This window comes from Engraulis encrasicolus, chromosome 15, assembly GCF_034702125.1.
Source record: "Engraulis encrasicolus isolate BLACKSEA-1 chromosome 15, IST_EnEncr_1.0, whole genome shotgun sequence".
In the NCBI taxonomy this organism is placed as follows: domain Eukaryota; kingdom Metazoa; phylum Chordata; class Actinopteri; order Clupeiformes; family Engraulidae; genus Engraulis; species Engraulis encrasicolus.
This window is the reverse complement of record NC_085871.1, coordinates 33,731,334-33,747,063: the sequence shown is the minus strand read 5'-3', so window position 1 is coordinate 33,747,063 and position 15,730 is coordinate 33,731,334. Positions and strand designations below refer to the sequence as shown.

General features: G+C 40.5%; 1 protein-coding gene across 1 annotated transcript; it reads left to right on the top strand.

Moving 5' to 3' along the window:
• The first annotated feature begins 2,607 nt into the window (after positions 1-2,607).
• Positions 2,608-8,872, top strand: LOC134464245 (nuclear factor 7, ovary-like). The gene is made up of 6 exons (XM_063217720.1): positions 2,608-3,009; positions 3,170-3,265; positions 3,375-3,605; positions 6,151-6,170; positions 6,336-6,439; positions 8,130-8,872. The coding sequence occupies exons 1-6, from the start codon at positions 2,608-2,610 to the stop codon at positions 8,654-8,656; spliced, it is 1,380 nt and encodes a 459-aa protein (XP_063073790.1). The 3' UTR covers positions 8,657-8,872.
• The last annotated feature ends 6,858 nt before the right edge of the window (positions 8,873-15,730 follow it).

Here is a 15,730-nt window from a genome sequence, read left to right as displayed (position 1 = left end):
ACGTGCATTCACTACACACTACTGTGTGGCAACTTTTGGCAAGCAAGCAACAGGTCGTCATTACCTGAACTAGGTGGATGCATCTCATTTTAAATGAGGTCCAATTAAATTATTGTTGACCCATGATTTATTTTCAGCTGTGCATGATCAAAGCTGCATGTCACCAGCTCAAAACCTATTTCAGATCCCCAGTGTTCAACATGGCCTTTATTATGGATTGCCTGAATTTACTAGCATAGCCCTGGCCATTGAGCTGTATGGAGGACGGGGCTCTCACTTTCTCCAGTTATGCAGGGCTGGGTTGGGACCAAAAGGGCATTCCATCGCTGCATTTCAAGTCAAGTTTATTGTCAATTTCTTTACATGCACTGGTCATACAAAGAATTTGAAATTGCGTTTCTTGCTCTCCCATGCAGACATAGACTAATCTAGGTAAGGACATAGACAGTATAGACATAGACAGTACTCATACATGGACATAGACAGTATGGACGTAGACATTGCTCATACAGACATTTAAAGTGCAAGACTGGACAACAGAAGACTTGTAGAGAACATACATTAAGAGGAGGTATTTTGTTGTTCTTTTTTCTAAAAGTCCTTTATAGCGTTCTGACATAGTAATAGTAGCATTTGAAGAAATAAATAATTAAAAAAAGGTTTTTATTAAATACACCAGCAGCAGTATGTGTGTGTGTGTGTTTGTATGTGTTTTGTGTGCGTGTGTGCGTGTGTGTGTGTGTGTGTGTGTGTGTGTGTGTGTGTGTGTGTGTGTGTGTGTGTGTGTGTGTGTGTGTGTGTGTGTGTGTTTAGTGCAGGTAGAAAGTGCGGTGTGCGTCTGTGTGTGTGTACCTGTGTATGTGTGTGTGTGTGTGTGTGTGTGTGTGTGTGTATGTGTGTGAGTATGAGTTGTGTGTCAGTGTGTGTATGTTTGGGTTTAGTGCAGAAAGTGCAGTGTGCTTGTGTGTGTGTGTGTGTGTGTGTGTGTGTGTGTGTGTGTGTGTGTGTGTGTGTGTGTGTGTGTGTGTGTGTGTGTGTGTGTGTGTGTGTGTGTGTGTGTGTGTGTGTGTGTGTGTGTGTGCATGTGTATGTTTTGAGTTAGTGCAGGTTGAAAGTTCAGTCACAGATGTAGTAGTGCAGGTGGAATGTTCAGTCGCAGATATGGTGGTGGGGATGAGGGGGGGGAGCGTTGTCAGTGGCCTGGCTGGCTAGAGGCTGACAGTGAAGGGAGAGTGGGTTGAGTGTTCAGTATCTTGATTGCTTGATGCATCGTGCTGCTTGCAAGCCTGGTGGTACGGGAACGGAGGCGCCTGTACCTCTTTCCAGAGGGCAGGAGGCTGAACAGTTTGTGTGCAGGGTGGCTTGTGTCTTTGATGATCATCAGTGCTTTTTTTTTGTTCATGCCCCCCTCTAAATTGTGGGTAAAATATAGAAAAGACAACAGCATTAGAGCTAGAGGATGGTTGCCTCATTGGGAAATTCCCTGCATCCCCGATAACAGTCCAGGCCTATATGTAATAACGCCATGATTGCCTTAAGCACACATGCACAAAATGGAGGGAGTTTCAGATGTTCAGTTTAGCTATATGCTACAGCAGGATGGGCAAGTGGAGGCCCGCGGGCCACATGCAGCCCACCTCTTCACCCAGTGTGGCCCATAGATAATCACTTTTTTAAGAAAATCAACCTCTTCCAATTCCTCTCCTCGCTCTCTCTCTCTCAAACGCGCGCACACACACACACACACACACACACACACACACACACACACACACACACACACACACACACACACACACACACACACACACACACACACACACACACACCTGTGCAGACTCATCACTCTCTGCCATGTTGCTACGGTATATAAATAACCACACAAATGTAGCCATCTTGGGCAAATGGCTGCACTTCATTACCAGGGGGTCAGTGACAATACCATTGCATATCGTACAGGCACAGTAAGGTTCTTCTCATGGAAACACCCATCACTCTCCATGTTGACTCTTTGGGTTGGCACTTGTAGTGCCTGCTATAGCCTGGTGAGGCAGTGAAGATGTTTCCTTTAGCCAACTGGTTGACTCAAGTCAAGGGGTCCACAGAACATGTTTATTACAAACCTGAGATTGCGTCCTGGATGGGATTTGGAAGCAAATGTCTTTTGGGAAGTTCAGTTTTCAAAAAAAAATCTGAACCTAACATATCTGTCCTTATCCTTATTGTATACAACAGAAGAAAAATAGGTTATGTTTGTTTGTGGGAACTTGTGATAAAGTCAGAGAAGGATTTAGGGTTAGGCTTACAGAGAGACCATAGATGGTTACAGAGAGACCACAGAGACCATTCCATGTTATGTTTTTAGTTAGGTCAGGTGAGGGTTAGTTTCACTTGTCATAGAAGATTCAGGTTACGTGGGGTCTTCAGACACTATTCCATGCCATGTTTTTAGGGTGTCCAGGGGCACACCCCTCTACCCCATCTCGGACAGCTGGTGAAAGACAACCTCCAGCCTGCACTGTCTCAGTCCGTCAGCTGGTCACACTGTGCCTGAGCTTCACGCTAACAGCCCAATCTACTTGTGCTAGTTGGTGTCAGATTAAAAGGATGGATAGCGAAGTCCTCGAGGAGAACCTCACCTGTACAATATGCTATGGCATTTTCACTGACCCCGTGGTTCTGAAGTGCAGCCACACCTTCTGCCAGGAGTGTATACGACAGTATTGGAAGGGCCTAAACGTGTTACTGTGTCCCGTCTGCAGAAAGGAATGTTCATCTGAGGAACCCACAGAAAGCCTGGCCTTCAAGAGTCTTTGTGAGTCGGTTAGAAAAAGGACGGAAACAGTAAAACCTGTTGATCAGCCAGATCAGCTGTGTCCCCTGCATGGCAAGAAAGTGAAATTGTTCTGTTTCGATGACAAGCAGCCTATTTGTGTTTCCTGCCACACGTCTGAGAGACATGAGAAGCACAACTGCGTTCCCATCGAAGAAGCTGTGGAAGAATTAAAGGTGATAAAATTGTTTCATATACAGAATATGGACAAGTTGACAATGATTGTGTCTTAATGTGTCATGATTATTGGTTGCTCTACACTTACACAACACAAATTCTTGTGAATGTAAGTCAAGATGACATTATTTTTGCCATTCTGTGTTTAATCACATACAGAAGGAAATGAGCAAAGATCTACCTAAATTCATTGAAAGCCAAAAAACACTGGGTAAAGCAGAGAGTGATCTTCAAAAGATAGCCACTGACATGCAGGTACGGTATGGATGTTGTACTGTGTACAGATGAACACAACCAGAATGTCTGCATGGTCACTGAACTAGATAATTGTTACTCTGTTGTACTCTACTGTATGTGCTTTCAGGAACAGGCACGATATATGGAATTTCACATAAGGGAGGAGTTTAAAAAACGTCATGAATATCTCTGCGAGCAAGAGAGGGCCAAGATTCAGGAGTTGACGGAGGAGAGAAACCATAAAGATATGATGATTCAGAACGAGATCAAAAAAATTCGCAATCATGTGGCTGATGTGATGAAGACCATTGATGAAATAAAACAACGACTGAAATCTGACGACATTCTCTTTCTAAAGGTAGGGCCTAGGTTTTTACAATATCTAATGGATTGATTTCAATCAGGCCTAGCTTCAGCACTGTGTACTTGTACAACCCCTGGCAAAAAGTATGGAATCACCTGTCATGGAGGATGTTAATTGAGTTGTTTCAATTGATAAAAAATAGAAGGATGAATGATACGACACAAACCTCAAGTAATTTTCAAAGGGGAACTGTCTGGCTTTAAGAAACACCAAAAGAAATCAAGAAAAACAATTAAGTTAGTAAGTAATTGTTGCTTTTTTAGAGCATGCATAGAGAAAAAAAATATGGAATCACTCAACTCGGAGGAAAAAAATATGGAATCGTGAAAAACAAACAGACAAAAGAACGCTTCAAGACTTTTTTGCACCACCTCTGGGCTTCTTAACAACCCACAGCTTCTGAGGAATGGCATTAATGGATGAAAAACAATACCCTTCATCAATTTTACTCACTCTTTCTCTGATTGCAGTTACCACATTGGCTTTACAGGTTGGAGCCTTGTCATGGACCATTTTCTTAAACGTCTACCTCAGATTTTCATTTGGTTGAGGTCCAAACTGTTTGTAAGCTGACGATATGTTTTTCTTCAATGGATGACATCACTGATTTTACAGTATGACAAGTAAAGATCTGTTAACATCCCAAGAAAAGATTTCATCATCTCCAAGCATCTCTTCAATTGATTGGATAAGAAAAGTGTCCAAAACAACAACGTTAACTTGTGCATTTATTGAAAATGTAATGCAGTCATGTTCCCCCCAGTGCCTTCACCTGACATGCAGCCCCATAGGCTATTGTCAATGACAGTGGACATTTGTACGTTTTCATTAGTCAGTCATCCTCATTTTCATTTTTCATCAACCCCATGTAATAAGTGCACCAGACAACACTTCCAGCATCAAATTGTTCAAAGAGGATTCACAATTTGTCAATTAATTAGACTTCCATCCAGTCAAACTGTCTGAATGCTTTTTTTGGGCCATTGCATTGTTGTTTTTCCAATTTGGGTGCATGTGTAAGTTCAGATATCCGTGAATGTCTCTGTATGTAAAGCCCATTTGCTTTAGGTGATTGGAGATGGTTGCCAATGCCTTTTCAATAAATACTCAAGTTTATATTGAAATGTTGACAATTTTCTGATCCAATCAGTTGAAAGGATGCTTCGGAATGATGAAATCATTTCTCGAAATGGTAATGTACCTGTCCATTGGCAAAACCTGTGAATACATTCTTTAGGCCACACCAATTTAATATGTTGGTTCTCGGATTTTTTCAGGAAAAAGTTGAAGCGAGAGGGCGAAAAAAAAAAAAAAAAAAAAATTAGTCGTGTGGTTATACCACCTGTATATCAGCCTCACATGGACCTCCAAAGGAAGGTGCAAGACAGGCAAACACCTGGACATGGAGAAGGACAGTGTAGAAGGGAATTAAGGCAGCCAAATAGACCAGGCACAAAATTAGGTCACAGGGCAATTATTATATTAATCTGGTTTGAATAAACTGAGATGATTCAACAGTTGAATAGTTGTTGTTTTTCTTTTTTAAAACTGCTATCCCACTCCACTAATTCCACTAAGAGCAATACTGTGTTTCACCGCTGCTACTGCTAACCCACAGGGGCTTCAACTTGCCATTGCATGTTTGTCTGTAAATGTTTGAATGTAACATGTTTCCTGATTCGCTAGTCGTAATCGGCATGTTGAAAGGAGTGGTTTTATTGGTTCTCTACGTCACATGACCTGCAACTACTAAAGAGACACCTCCCCGTTCATGAAAACATGCAGTCTTCGTTTTTTTTAGCGATTTCATTTTTTGGGGTATTGAAACTGATTTTTTTTTTTTTTTTCATTTTGATACAAAATACAAGAGGCGAATCCGAGAACCAACAAATTAAATTGGTGTGGCCTTAAAGATAAAAACATAAGGTCAAGTGTCAAGGCCTACAAAAAGCCTTGAACTCAAATCCAAGACGATATCTGTGGTGGAAATTTGAAAAAACATGGTCAATGGCAAGGCTCCAATCCGTTAAGATGATCTGGCACTGTAATCAGAGATAAAATGGGGCAAAAATGAAGGGAATGTTTTTTTCCTCGTAAATGCCATGCCTCAGAGACTGTAAGTTGTTCTAAAATCCAAAAGTGATTCAAAAAAGCTTTTGGAGTGCTTTTTTGTTTGTTTGTTTTTCATGATTCCATATTTTTTTCCTCAGAGTTGAGTGATTCCATATTTTTTTCTCTGTGCATGATCTAAAAAAGTAACCATTACTTACTAACACAAATGTTTTTTTAAATTTCTTTTGGTGTTTCTTAAAGCCAGACAGTTGCACTTTGAAATGACTTGAGATTTGTGTTGCATCTTTCATCCCTCTATTTTTTATAAAATAAAACGACTCAATGAACATCCTCCACGACAGGTGATTCCATACTTTTTGCCAGGGGTTGTAGCTAACCAGTTACAAAATAGTCCTATTGCAAATGTCTCATGCCCTGAAATAATTCTGATGCACATGATTCTGATTCTGATTTCTTCCATTTCCAGACCTACTCACAACCACACAGGTATGTCAATAGCTTGGTATTTTCTCACATCCACATTATCTCTTTGGAGGTGTAGACCTAGACACCCTGCAACTATGCTGTATTTACACTCTGCCTTCTATCATGCCAACATTGACTCTGCAGAGGAAATATACACTCACAGTGTGTGTAAATGTCTTACTACAGGTTCCAGTGCGCAAAACCAAAGCCATTCAACCTCAATAACATGGTCCGGCACATACGCTTTCAGAGCAATGAACTGTGGGGACCGTCGTATAACCTACGTGAGCGTGAGTAAATTACTGAAAATGTATGGTGCTATTTACAGCCTTTGGTATGTGGTGAATCTGAGTCTACAGAAAGTAGACTCCCTACATGATTGCGAAAATGTAAAACATTGTCCAAAATGTATTTATCGTTTTTCCATTGCTCCAAGCAGCAGCCAAACGAACTGCCATTTTCTACAGTACTTGGGATTGAAAAAACAAACTCAAACCAACCTTTGAGACACGCATAATGTGAATGAAATGTGAATCAATAGCTCTGTTGTTCGAGGTTATTTTGTGCCTCTTGGTATGAAAAAGAATGATAAACATGATTATATATGATAAATGATTTAATTTCCCGATCAGTTGTTTTGATAGGCCCAGTGTTTAAGAGATTTTATAGGGACACTGTGTGAGATTTTTAATTGTTTATTTCCATTATTGATGCTGCCCTTTCACTAATGGTACCTTTTTCATGAATACTTACCACCAGCACCAGCAAGTATTCATTATGACTGGAAAAATTGCACTTTTCATACATGAAAAGGGGGATCTTCTCCATGGTCCGCCATTTTGAATTTCCAAAAATAGCCATTTTTAGCTGCAAAAAGGACTGTACTTGGACCATACTAAAAAATATTTGTAAATATTAGTAAATTAGTAATTAGTAATTAGTAAACTTTCATGTAAAGATCAAATTCGGCAATAGGCAGCCCAATTTCAATAAGCAGCATAGTTGCAGGCCTACATTTTTTGACCATTTCCTGCACAGTGTACCTTTAAGTGTTCATTACTAACCCTTGTGTTGACCCTTCAACCTTACTTTTTCTAGTTCTCCGCCTGAGCTATTATGGGCAGGCTGCAAGCTGCACCCGCTCTAGATAGAGCAAAGGGCGCCGAGTAACCTCTGACCTCACAGGCAACTGTGGGCTAGGCTGGCTCTCCTCAGATCTGTGTGTTTCCGCACAGCTCGTTACATGTCGTACATTTTAAATACCAGTTCATTATTGAGTCTACATGTATCTTCCAATAGATTTTCTTGGTCTTTTTCCAACCAACAGTACACCTGAATCACAACTATTCTTCGTTGGTTCACTGTGCAATTTTCTTGGGATTTTATTTACAAAATTCACATTGCCCTTTCACACATTTTCACCATCAATTTCTAATTATTCCTTATGGCATGGAAATGTGTACCTCTCCTACATGGATAAGTGGATCATGCTCCATGTCAATCCGCCATTTTAAATGATCAGTCATTGATACCTAGACATCTTTGATAGGGGTGTGTTCAAAATATCGGTATCGGGATGCGGTATCGCGGGCCTCTTCACAATGCACGTATCGATACGGAGGCGTCAGTATCGATATTTCCGGTGCAACAAAAAATACTTCAATCAGTTGCTGAATATGCAGTAGATCAACGGATTTGTGAATGCCTTGTTTTACATACACTACGGTGTAACTTTTGCGCTACAGAAAAACAAAAAAGTAACATTTGATTATATGTGTACATGTGTCTGTTTTCTTAAAAATGTAAAAAAAAAGAACAAAATGTAAAAAAAAGCCCAAAATATTGGGATATGTATCACCTTGAAAACCATGTATCGGGATGTAGATCGCAATACGTATTGTATCATGACCCCTGTATGGGAATGTGTATCGTATAGTAATGTGTATCGTATATTAATTACAATTTCTTATGTTCCTACAGAGCCAGTGGTGCTTTTGGACCCAAACACAGTCTCCGCCAATCTCCTCCTCTCTGGGGATCTCACTTCACTGCTATACACTGAGGAAAAACTGAAACGTCCAAAAAATCCGCAGCGACTTCATGTTGGCGTGCTGGGGTCCATTGGATTCTCTACTGGCAGGCACTGCTGGGATGTTGTTGTTGGTAGGAATGAAAAATGGACCCTCGGCGTGGTGAGGCAGTCATTCCAACATAATACGCATCGTGAAATGGATCCAGATCATGGAGAGTGGACCATCCACCACATCAATGGGAACTATTTTGCTGGCAAAATGACTAGGACTGTGCTGCATATGGCCTGTAAGCATAGACCTCGGGTCATTCGAATGGTGATGAACTGCCCACATCGGATGCTAACATTCATGGACCCGAAAAGAGATTTGACGTTGTACAGCTTTGACCACGTGTCAGGGGAGATGCTTTTCCCTTACTTCAACACTAGAAGTTCGAGAGGTCCACTACGCATCTGCTTTTCACAACAGCTTTAAAATGTTTGCGCATTAATTAATTGTTGCTGATGATGAAATGGACTACTGGACTGTTGGGTGTCAAGGTTTTTGAAGCTGAAACACTACTTCTGTGAAGACTATTTATTTGACTGTGGTAGGGTGTGAAAATGTTGCTTTCTAGGGCACCTTTGTTGACTTTTGGAAGAAACATAGATAAGATGCAGTAGCGTGCAGACATTTTGGGGGGCAGGTACTCGAGATATATTATGCTCTATATTAAATTATGTTATGTTATATTACATTATATTAGCCTATTTATTATATTATATTATATTATATTATATTATATTATATTATATTATATTAGTGCAGAGCCCATTGTGCCTATACCGTTCTGTTTTTTGTAGCCTACTGTTCTAAAAAAAAGAAAGAAAGAAAGAAAGAAAAGAACTGGGATATTTTGGAGCCCTGCACATTCCTAATGTGGTCCTTAAAAGACATGATAAATCATAATTTATAGGTATCATAATTCAGGATAGATAGATAGATAGATAGATAGATAGATAGATAGATAGATAGATAGATAGATAGATAGATAGATCTACTTGAAATCACTGTTGTATATCTCGTGATTCTTATTGGGTCTTCCCTATGTTCCCTGGGTCCTTTGTTCAAAAAAGAGTTCCCCTTATGTTCCCCTCTGCTTCCAAGTAGACTGCTGCTGCATGGCGAGCGCGGGTTGTTGTTAGGGTTACGGTTACGGTTAGGGTTAGGCTGCCACTGTGCGCAAACCTGACATGAAATACGCATGGCAACCGTTCGTGCAAGAAATATGCATGCAGAAGCATCCGGGGCCTTATCCCCTTATTATCAGATACAATGCAGGGAACATAGGACCCTTTTCCTAGAAAAAGAGTCAGAAGTTCCCAGGTCCCATACAAAGACAAGGGAACATAGAACCTGGGGAACATAGGATCATCCCATTCATATACGCTCCCATTCTTATAGGTCAATCAGTACACAAATTTCAGTGGAATCTGATGGGAATTGGGATTTGTATTTACACATTTTGAAACAATCTCCCTCTGCATAATGCGAAGAGGCACAATTAATTCATATCTCTCTCTCTCTCTCTCTCTCTCTCTCTCTCTCTCTCTCTCTCTCTCTCATATTTGTGCAGTATCTTGTGTGGATGTTGTTTGTGGCCATTGGCCTATAGATAGCCTACTTATGGCATTTTGTTTGTCTTGAAGCGCATGTGAATTGACATAGTGAAGTGAAAACTAGTGAAATTTGAAGGCGACGGGTAGGCTGTCAGTCAGCGAAAGGAAGGAGAGAGCAAGTTTAGCAGTCAGCGGATCAGTTTTTAAAGCATGGAGCCTGTGTAGCAGGGAATGTTTGGTTTTGTAGCAGGTGTGGAGTGGCAAAAGGTAGGCTAATGAAAATGTGTTTCACTAATATACGGAGTGGTGCGGTCAGTTGTGCGTGGAACAAACAGGGCAGACAGATGTTCCTTGAATTATTAGATTATAGATAAATTGGAAAAAAGCCAAGCTTCTTGTGTCAGATGCGATGTGTGTTTAATGTTTAGAAGGCCTACTGTAGGTGTGTGTAGCTGATTTGTGTCTGTTGGGCTTTCGTGCAAAAATTGAATGTTGGTTGCCCTATCAGCTGGTGATGTCAGCTGCCAGGGGCGGACTTCAACAATTAAGTTGTTGACGGCAGAAATGCCATGAGTGAAAATTAGTTTAATTAATATCTTCAGTATTTTATGTCCAAACGGCGTGACACATTGCACTGCAACCCGCCATACCACTGCAAAGTCACCTTCCAACTGTGCTGTGCTGAAGCAGTTATGCGTTCCATAGACATACTGTAGCGGAGATACAGACAGAGGTTTCTTGATCTACCGTATTAGATTTTTTTTTTTAAGAATTCTTTAAAAAAATAAAGAATTGGGATGTTGTGGAGCCTTCCCTGCGCCTTCCTAATGCGCTCCTTGAAAGACATGAAAGTTGCTATCATGTCTGCACATAACCTAGAATTTATAGGTACTAGATAGATTACTAGATAGATTACTAGATAGATTACCTACTTGAAATCACTGTTGCAAATCTTGTGACATGTATAGGTAGGGGCTAATTGTTAGACACATATGTGTTTCAGTGGAATCCGAGGGGAATTGGGATTTGTATTTCCACATTTTGGAGCAATCTCCCTCTGCATAATGATCAAGGTGTCATAGCAAGCGACGGCACAATGAATTCATCTCAGATAGCTACTGACAGAGGTTTCTTGAATTAGATAGATTATATTATATTAATTATATTACTGTATGTTATATTATATTATATTAAGTACATTGTGGAAAAAAAACTTTACAAATGTTTTGTCCAGGAAGGTAAAGGGGCAGGTGTTTCAGCACGTGGCTGAAGCATGGACTGTGTTCATTTAGGCTAGCCGATGTACCATATAAGTTATTTCGGCTTGCTTTCCCCTCAAAGGGGGGATGCCAGTTGGAGAATTCAATCGTGTCTTCAAATGCAGACACTACGTCGCAGTGATGGAGACAAACCCATGCAAACTTAACCATATTAAGTTTGCATGGGTTTTTCTCAGTCACTGCGAGGCCTGGCCTGTTCGGAAACGACTCTGCGCCAAGGGCGCGCATGACTGATTGGATAGTGTGTGGCTAGTTGTGAGAGTTTGAGTGGCTGAATGTGTGCATCCACGGGAGCAAGTTTCTTTTCTTTATATGATTTCTGTATGATGTTAACGAGAAAGTTCTTGCTTCTTTGTTTTTGTTGTCTATTTTTGTCGTTCTTTTTTGTTTATTCTGTCTGGGGCCTGGGCATGTCACACTATAGCCTGATCATCATCGACGCTCAAATCTCTTCAAGACTTGGTCTGACCAAGAGCATAACAATCAACATTTCCCAAACAGCATGTTTGACCCGCCTCCCTTAGTTTGCGTGTGGTTGTTTACTTCCCAACAAAGTGAAAAGAGTTCCCATATTTTCGGGAACTCAGAAAGTAGTTGCATTGGTCTTGACCTGACTAGTTGCAACGCTGAAGGTGTTGCGTCACAGTCCTGTTCCTGCCGGACAACCCAACCCTGTGCTGTTTAGCTAGCTTGCAGTGTAATATAGTGTAGGGTGCCTGTGGTGGCACCAGTGTGATCAACTTTGTGTAGTGGAAACAATTATCTGTGTTCTGTTATTGTTACGTGGGTGGATTGCTGTGCCAATGAAATAATAAGATTACGGGTAACGTCCATGGGGTAGGCTGAACAAGTGTTCCAACCCTCAGAACTCACCATTGGTCTTCCTCTGTGTGTTTGTCCTCCACCAGTAAATGCTGAGCTTTTATGTGCATTGAGAATATTATGATGCACTGAGGATTCCCGGGACGCTAGTGGTGTCAACAATGATCGATTCGGCGATGCAATCCAATGCAGGGCATGGACGATCCAGAATCGATCCGGCAAGTTCCAGAATCGATCTGCCAATTTTTCAAGTTTCCATTACTTCCGTGGATATTTCGGGAGCAAATGAATGTTAAATTAAATAAAAGCATTTCAAAACATTGCAAGACTGATACAGACTGATACAGAAAACAGCCAATAAATTGTTGCTCAGTATCTGACTACTTGTATTGCCCCATCATGACTGATTAAACATTTACTTTGCTTTCAGTAGAAATGTAATGCATTGCAATGCATTGTAGAATAGAATCGAATCGAATCCTCCCGAAGCGGATCGTGAGCAGTGCCGATCCACACCACTACTGGACACACCCCCAATGAACACCTGTCTAATCAATGTTATGTTGTAAAAAGACACTCAGCTGTTTGTGTGTGTGTAAGATGACCCTGACGAAGGCGTAAACCGGAACGTTGGTGTCATTAAATGTATTGCATGAAGTTCTGAGTGTGCGACGGCAGTTGTTGCACCTCACACGGTGTGCGTTTACTAAAACCAATTGAGAATAAATAAAGAGAGTTGTTATCTATAACCCTTCTCAGTTTTCTTTTCCGAACATGTGTGCCCTTGGTTGCTAGTGGTTTAACTACATTTTCTAGTGGGGATTTGCCACCCCCTGGTGGCGTAGTCGGTAACTAAATCCAAAATTGTTATTTAAAGGGACACTGTGCAGGAAATGGTCAAAAAAGGTACTGCAACTATGCTGCTCATTGAAACTGGGCTGCCTATTGCCAAATTTGATCTTTACATGAAAGTTTACTAAGTAATAAGCAAATATTTTCTAGTATGGTCCAAGTACAGTCATTTTTGCAGCTAAAAATGGCTATTTTTGGAAATTCAAAATGGCGGACCATGGAGAAAATCCCCCTTTTCATGTATGAAAAGTGCAATTTCTCCAGTCATAATGAATACTTAGAATTTGATGGTGGTGGTAAGTATTCATGAAAAAGGTAACATTAGTGAATGGGCAGCATGAATTCTGGAAATAAACAACTAAAAATCTCACACAGTGTCCCTTTAAAAATCTAATAAGTAAACATAAATATCCACTATGCACATGTGCATGCCTATGAAGAGCTGTATTCTCTATGCTACCTTCTACTGTATGTACAACTCTGCATAATGTTCTGTAGGCCTATGTAATAATTGTTCTGTTCTCCATCTCTGCCCCTAATGTCATTGTTTGTTGACATCGTCAACTTGGAATTATACCAATGGACAGCCACAGGCATTGACATTGTGTTGTCAAACTTGTTTCAGTTGTGTGTGACTTGTGACTTTCAGTAAGGAATTAAAAGGTTAACATAAAGTATCTCTCTGTTGTTTGATCCAACACATCTGCCACTATGCTGACCCAACACTTCCACCAACCACCAAACTTCATAGCAACACATTGCTTGTGTACTGGGGAGATAAATAATTGCTTGAGTCAAGCATTATGTTCACTTTCATTCAGTGTCATTTTATTAATACAGCATTACTAAAAATCTCAATGTACCTCACAGACCTACATGACCACATCTTTCCTTTTAAATACTCTTATGCTAAGGACAATTTGTCACTATATGCTTGCAGAAGGCTATTTTCCAGTAGCGTACTTATTCTACTTAAAGTGATACTGTCCCATTTTTTAAAAAATAATCTTATTTTACACCTCCCCTTGAGTTAAATAATAAGGTTTTACCGTTCTCCTGTACTGTTCAACCGTTTTCTAGTTATGGCAGTGCAAATTTTACCTCCAAGCTAACAGTTAACATTGAGTCCTATGAGACCAGTTAGCCGCGAGCTGGTCTCATAGGACTCAATGTTAACTGCTAGCATGGAGGTAAAATTTGCACTGCCATACCCCGAGAACGGTTGCCAGTACATGAGAACGGTAAAACCCTATTATTTAACTCAAGGCGAGGTGTAAAATAAGATTATTCCCAAAAATGGGACAGTATCACTTTAAAACTAAGCTGGAAACCTTTTGTAAATACAGTAGCCAGCCTCCCTTTAGGAGACCAGCAGAGGTTGAGAATGAATGAGTTCCCTTAGCAAGATGGTGGTAGCGCACATCTAATGCAAGCCACCAGTAAATGCCACAGAAAAAGGGATCACACCCCCTTAGGAGAACAGCCCACTCCTTTGCATCAGTGGTTCCCAACCTTTTTCTTAAGGGACCCATGTTTTTACTATTGTAAGCTTTGGTGACCCAACCATGCGAGTGCCCGCACGAGAGGTAGACACAAAATGCCCTCTGTTTCCTACGAAAACTAATTCTAGTTCTTTTATTCCTCAATTAGTCTTTGGTCAAATATAGAATAAATGTTTAATGTAGCATTGTTGCTTCTATGCATTTATTAGTTAAATGCTTTGTCATTTATTCAACACGGGCTATATATATTTAAAATGAAACCCCTTAAAATCAAGAGGGCTCCGCGACCCCCTGTGGATCTTTGGCGACCCATAAGGGGGGTCCCGACCCATAGGTTGGGAACCACTCCTTTGCATCATTGAGGCGTGGTTTGATTAATCTTGGTCTACCATATTGACCATCTTTGCCTGAATCTCAAGCCCATAGGCCTATGTGAATTTGTGCCTTAGCACAACAGCACCCCAAAGTTAATTGATTTAGAGACATTTCAGTGTCACATTTTGGTGTTGAAAAAAAGGAAACACTTTTAATCACAAAGTAATAATAAAAAAAACAGTTATTATCAGTACAGTAACACATGTCCCTTCATCTCATTTTTATACACTTCACATCTTCACTAGATGTCATGAGAGATTCACCTTCCGTGGACACATGACAACATACTGAATACATGACTACTACCAGAGAAATTAGAACACAGGGGAGAAGGCTCAGTCTCATTGGTTCCCATTGTAGCCAGTTAGCTTTGCATGCATTCTGCAGTAACGAGCGTAGGCCAGTCCTTCATGTGGGAAATGTATGGAATGGAAAGGGGAACCCATGCTAAATACATTGCTACTGCCATTTCCAGTCACAAATATTATCAACAAAACATTCCTGGTAAGCACTATGACTGTTGTTTAACAATAGGCTGTATTGACAAATCGTTCAGGTGTGTAGTTTTACAGCTGGTTAGAAGATTTCAACCTGTACTCGCTAGCATCGTGCTAATGTTTATGGGTTTGGCCCCATAAAAATTGAGCTTTGTGACCCAGTATATAATAATCTAGTGGCGCAAAATAATCGAAACGCTACTCAAATGGGGTCTTATTATTTCTAGCTTCGAACTTAATATTAATATTTCAGGACAAAAAATTATTAAAAATCACAAAAAATATAATGGTAAAAAACTCCATTGACACCCATTCATTTTGCACTGTCCCGTGGTTAGGGTTAGCCAATTGTGGCTAACAGGAAGTTCCGTGAGTGAACAGCCCCTGCTACTACATAGGCCTACATGTATACACTACAGAAATTGATCAAAGCAATACAAATAGTTTTTCCATCTTCAAATGTTTCCAATGTTTGAATGGTTTATCAAATTCAGAATTTTCTATGCTACCATTCTCGAGTCATAACAGCACTAAGGTAGTTGAGAGGTGCGGCCCAGTATGTATTTTTCTCCACCACTCTGCTTCCAACCTGTGAGGCAGCCAAAGATGAAAACTATGCAGT

Excerpts from the sequence above, each read along its gene's own strand:
- LOC134464245 (XM_063217720.1), top strand. The coding sequence starts at position 2,608 with ATGGATAGCGAAGTCCTCGAGGAGAACCTCACCTGTACAATATGCTAT. Across the intron at positions 6,171-6,335 it reads ACCTACTCACAACCACACAG|GTTCCAGTGCGCAAAACCAA; the intron begins GTATGTCAATAG and ends GTCTTACTACAG. Across the intron at positions 6,440-8,129 it reads GTCGTATAACCTACGTGAGC|AGCCAGTGGTGCTTTTGGAC; the intron begins GTGAGTAAATTA and ends ATGTTCCTACAG.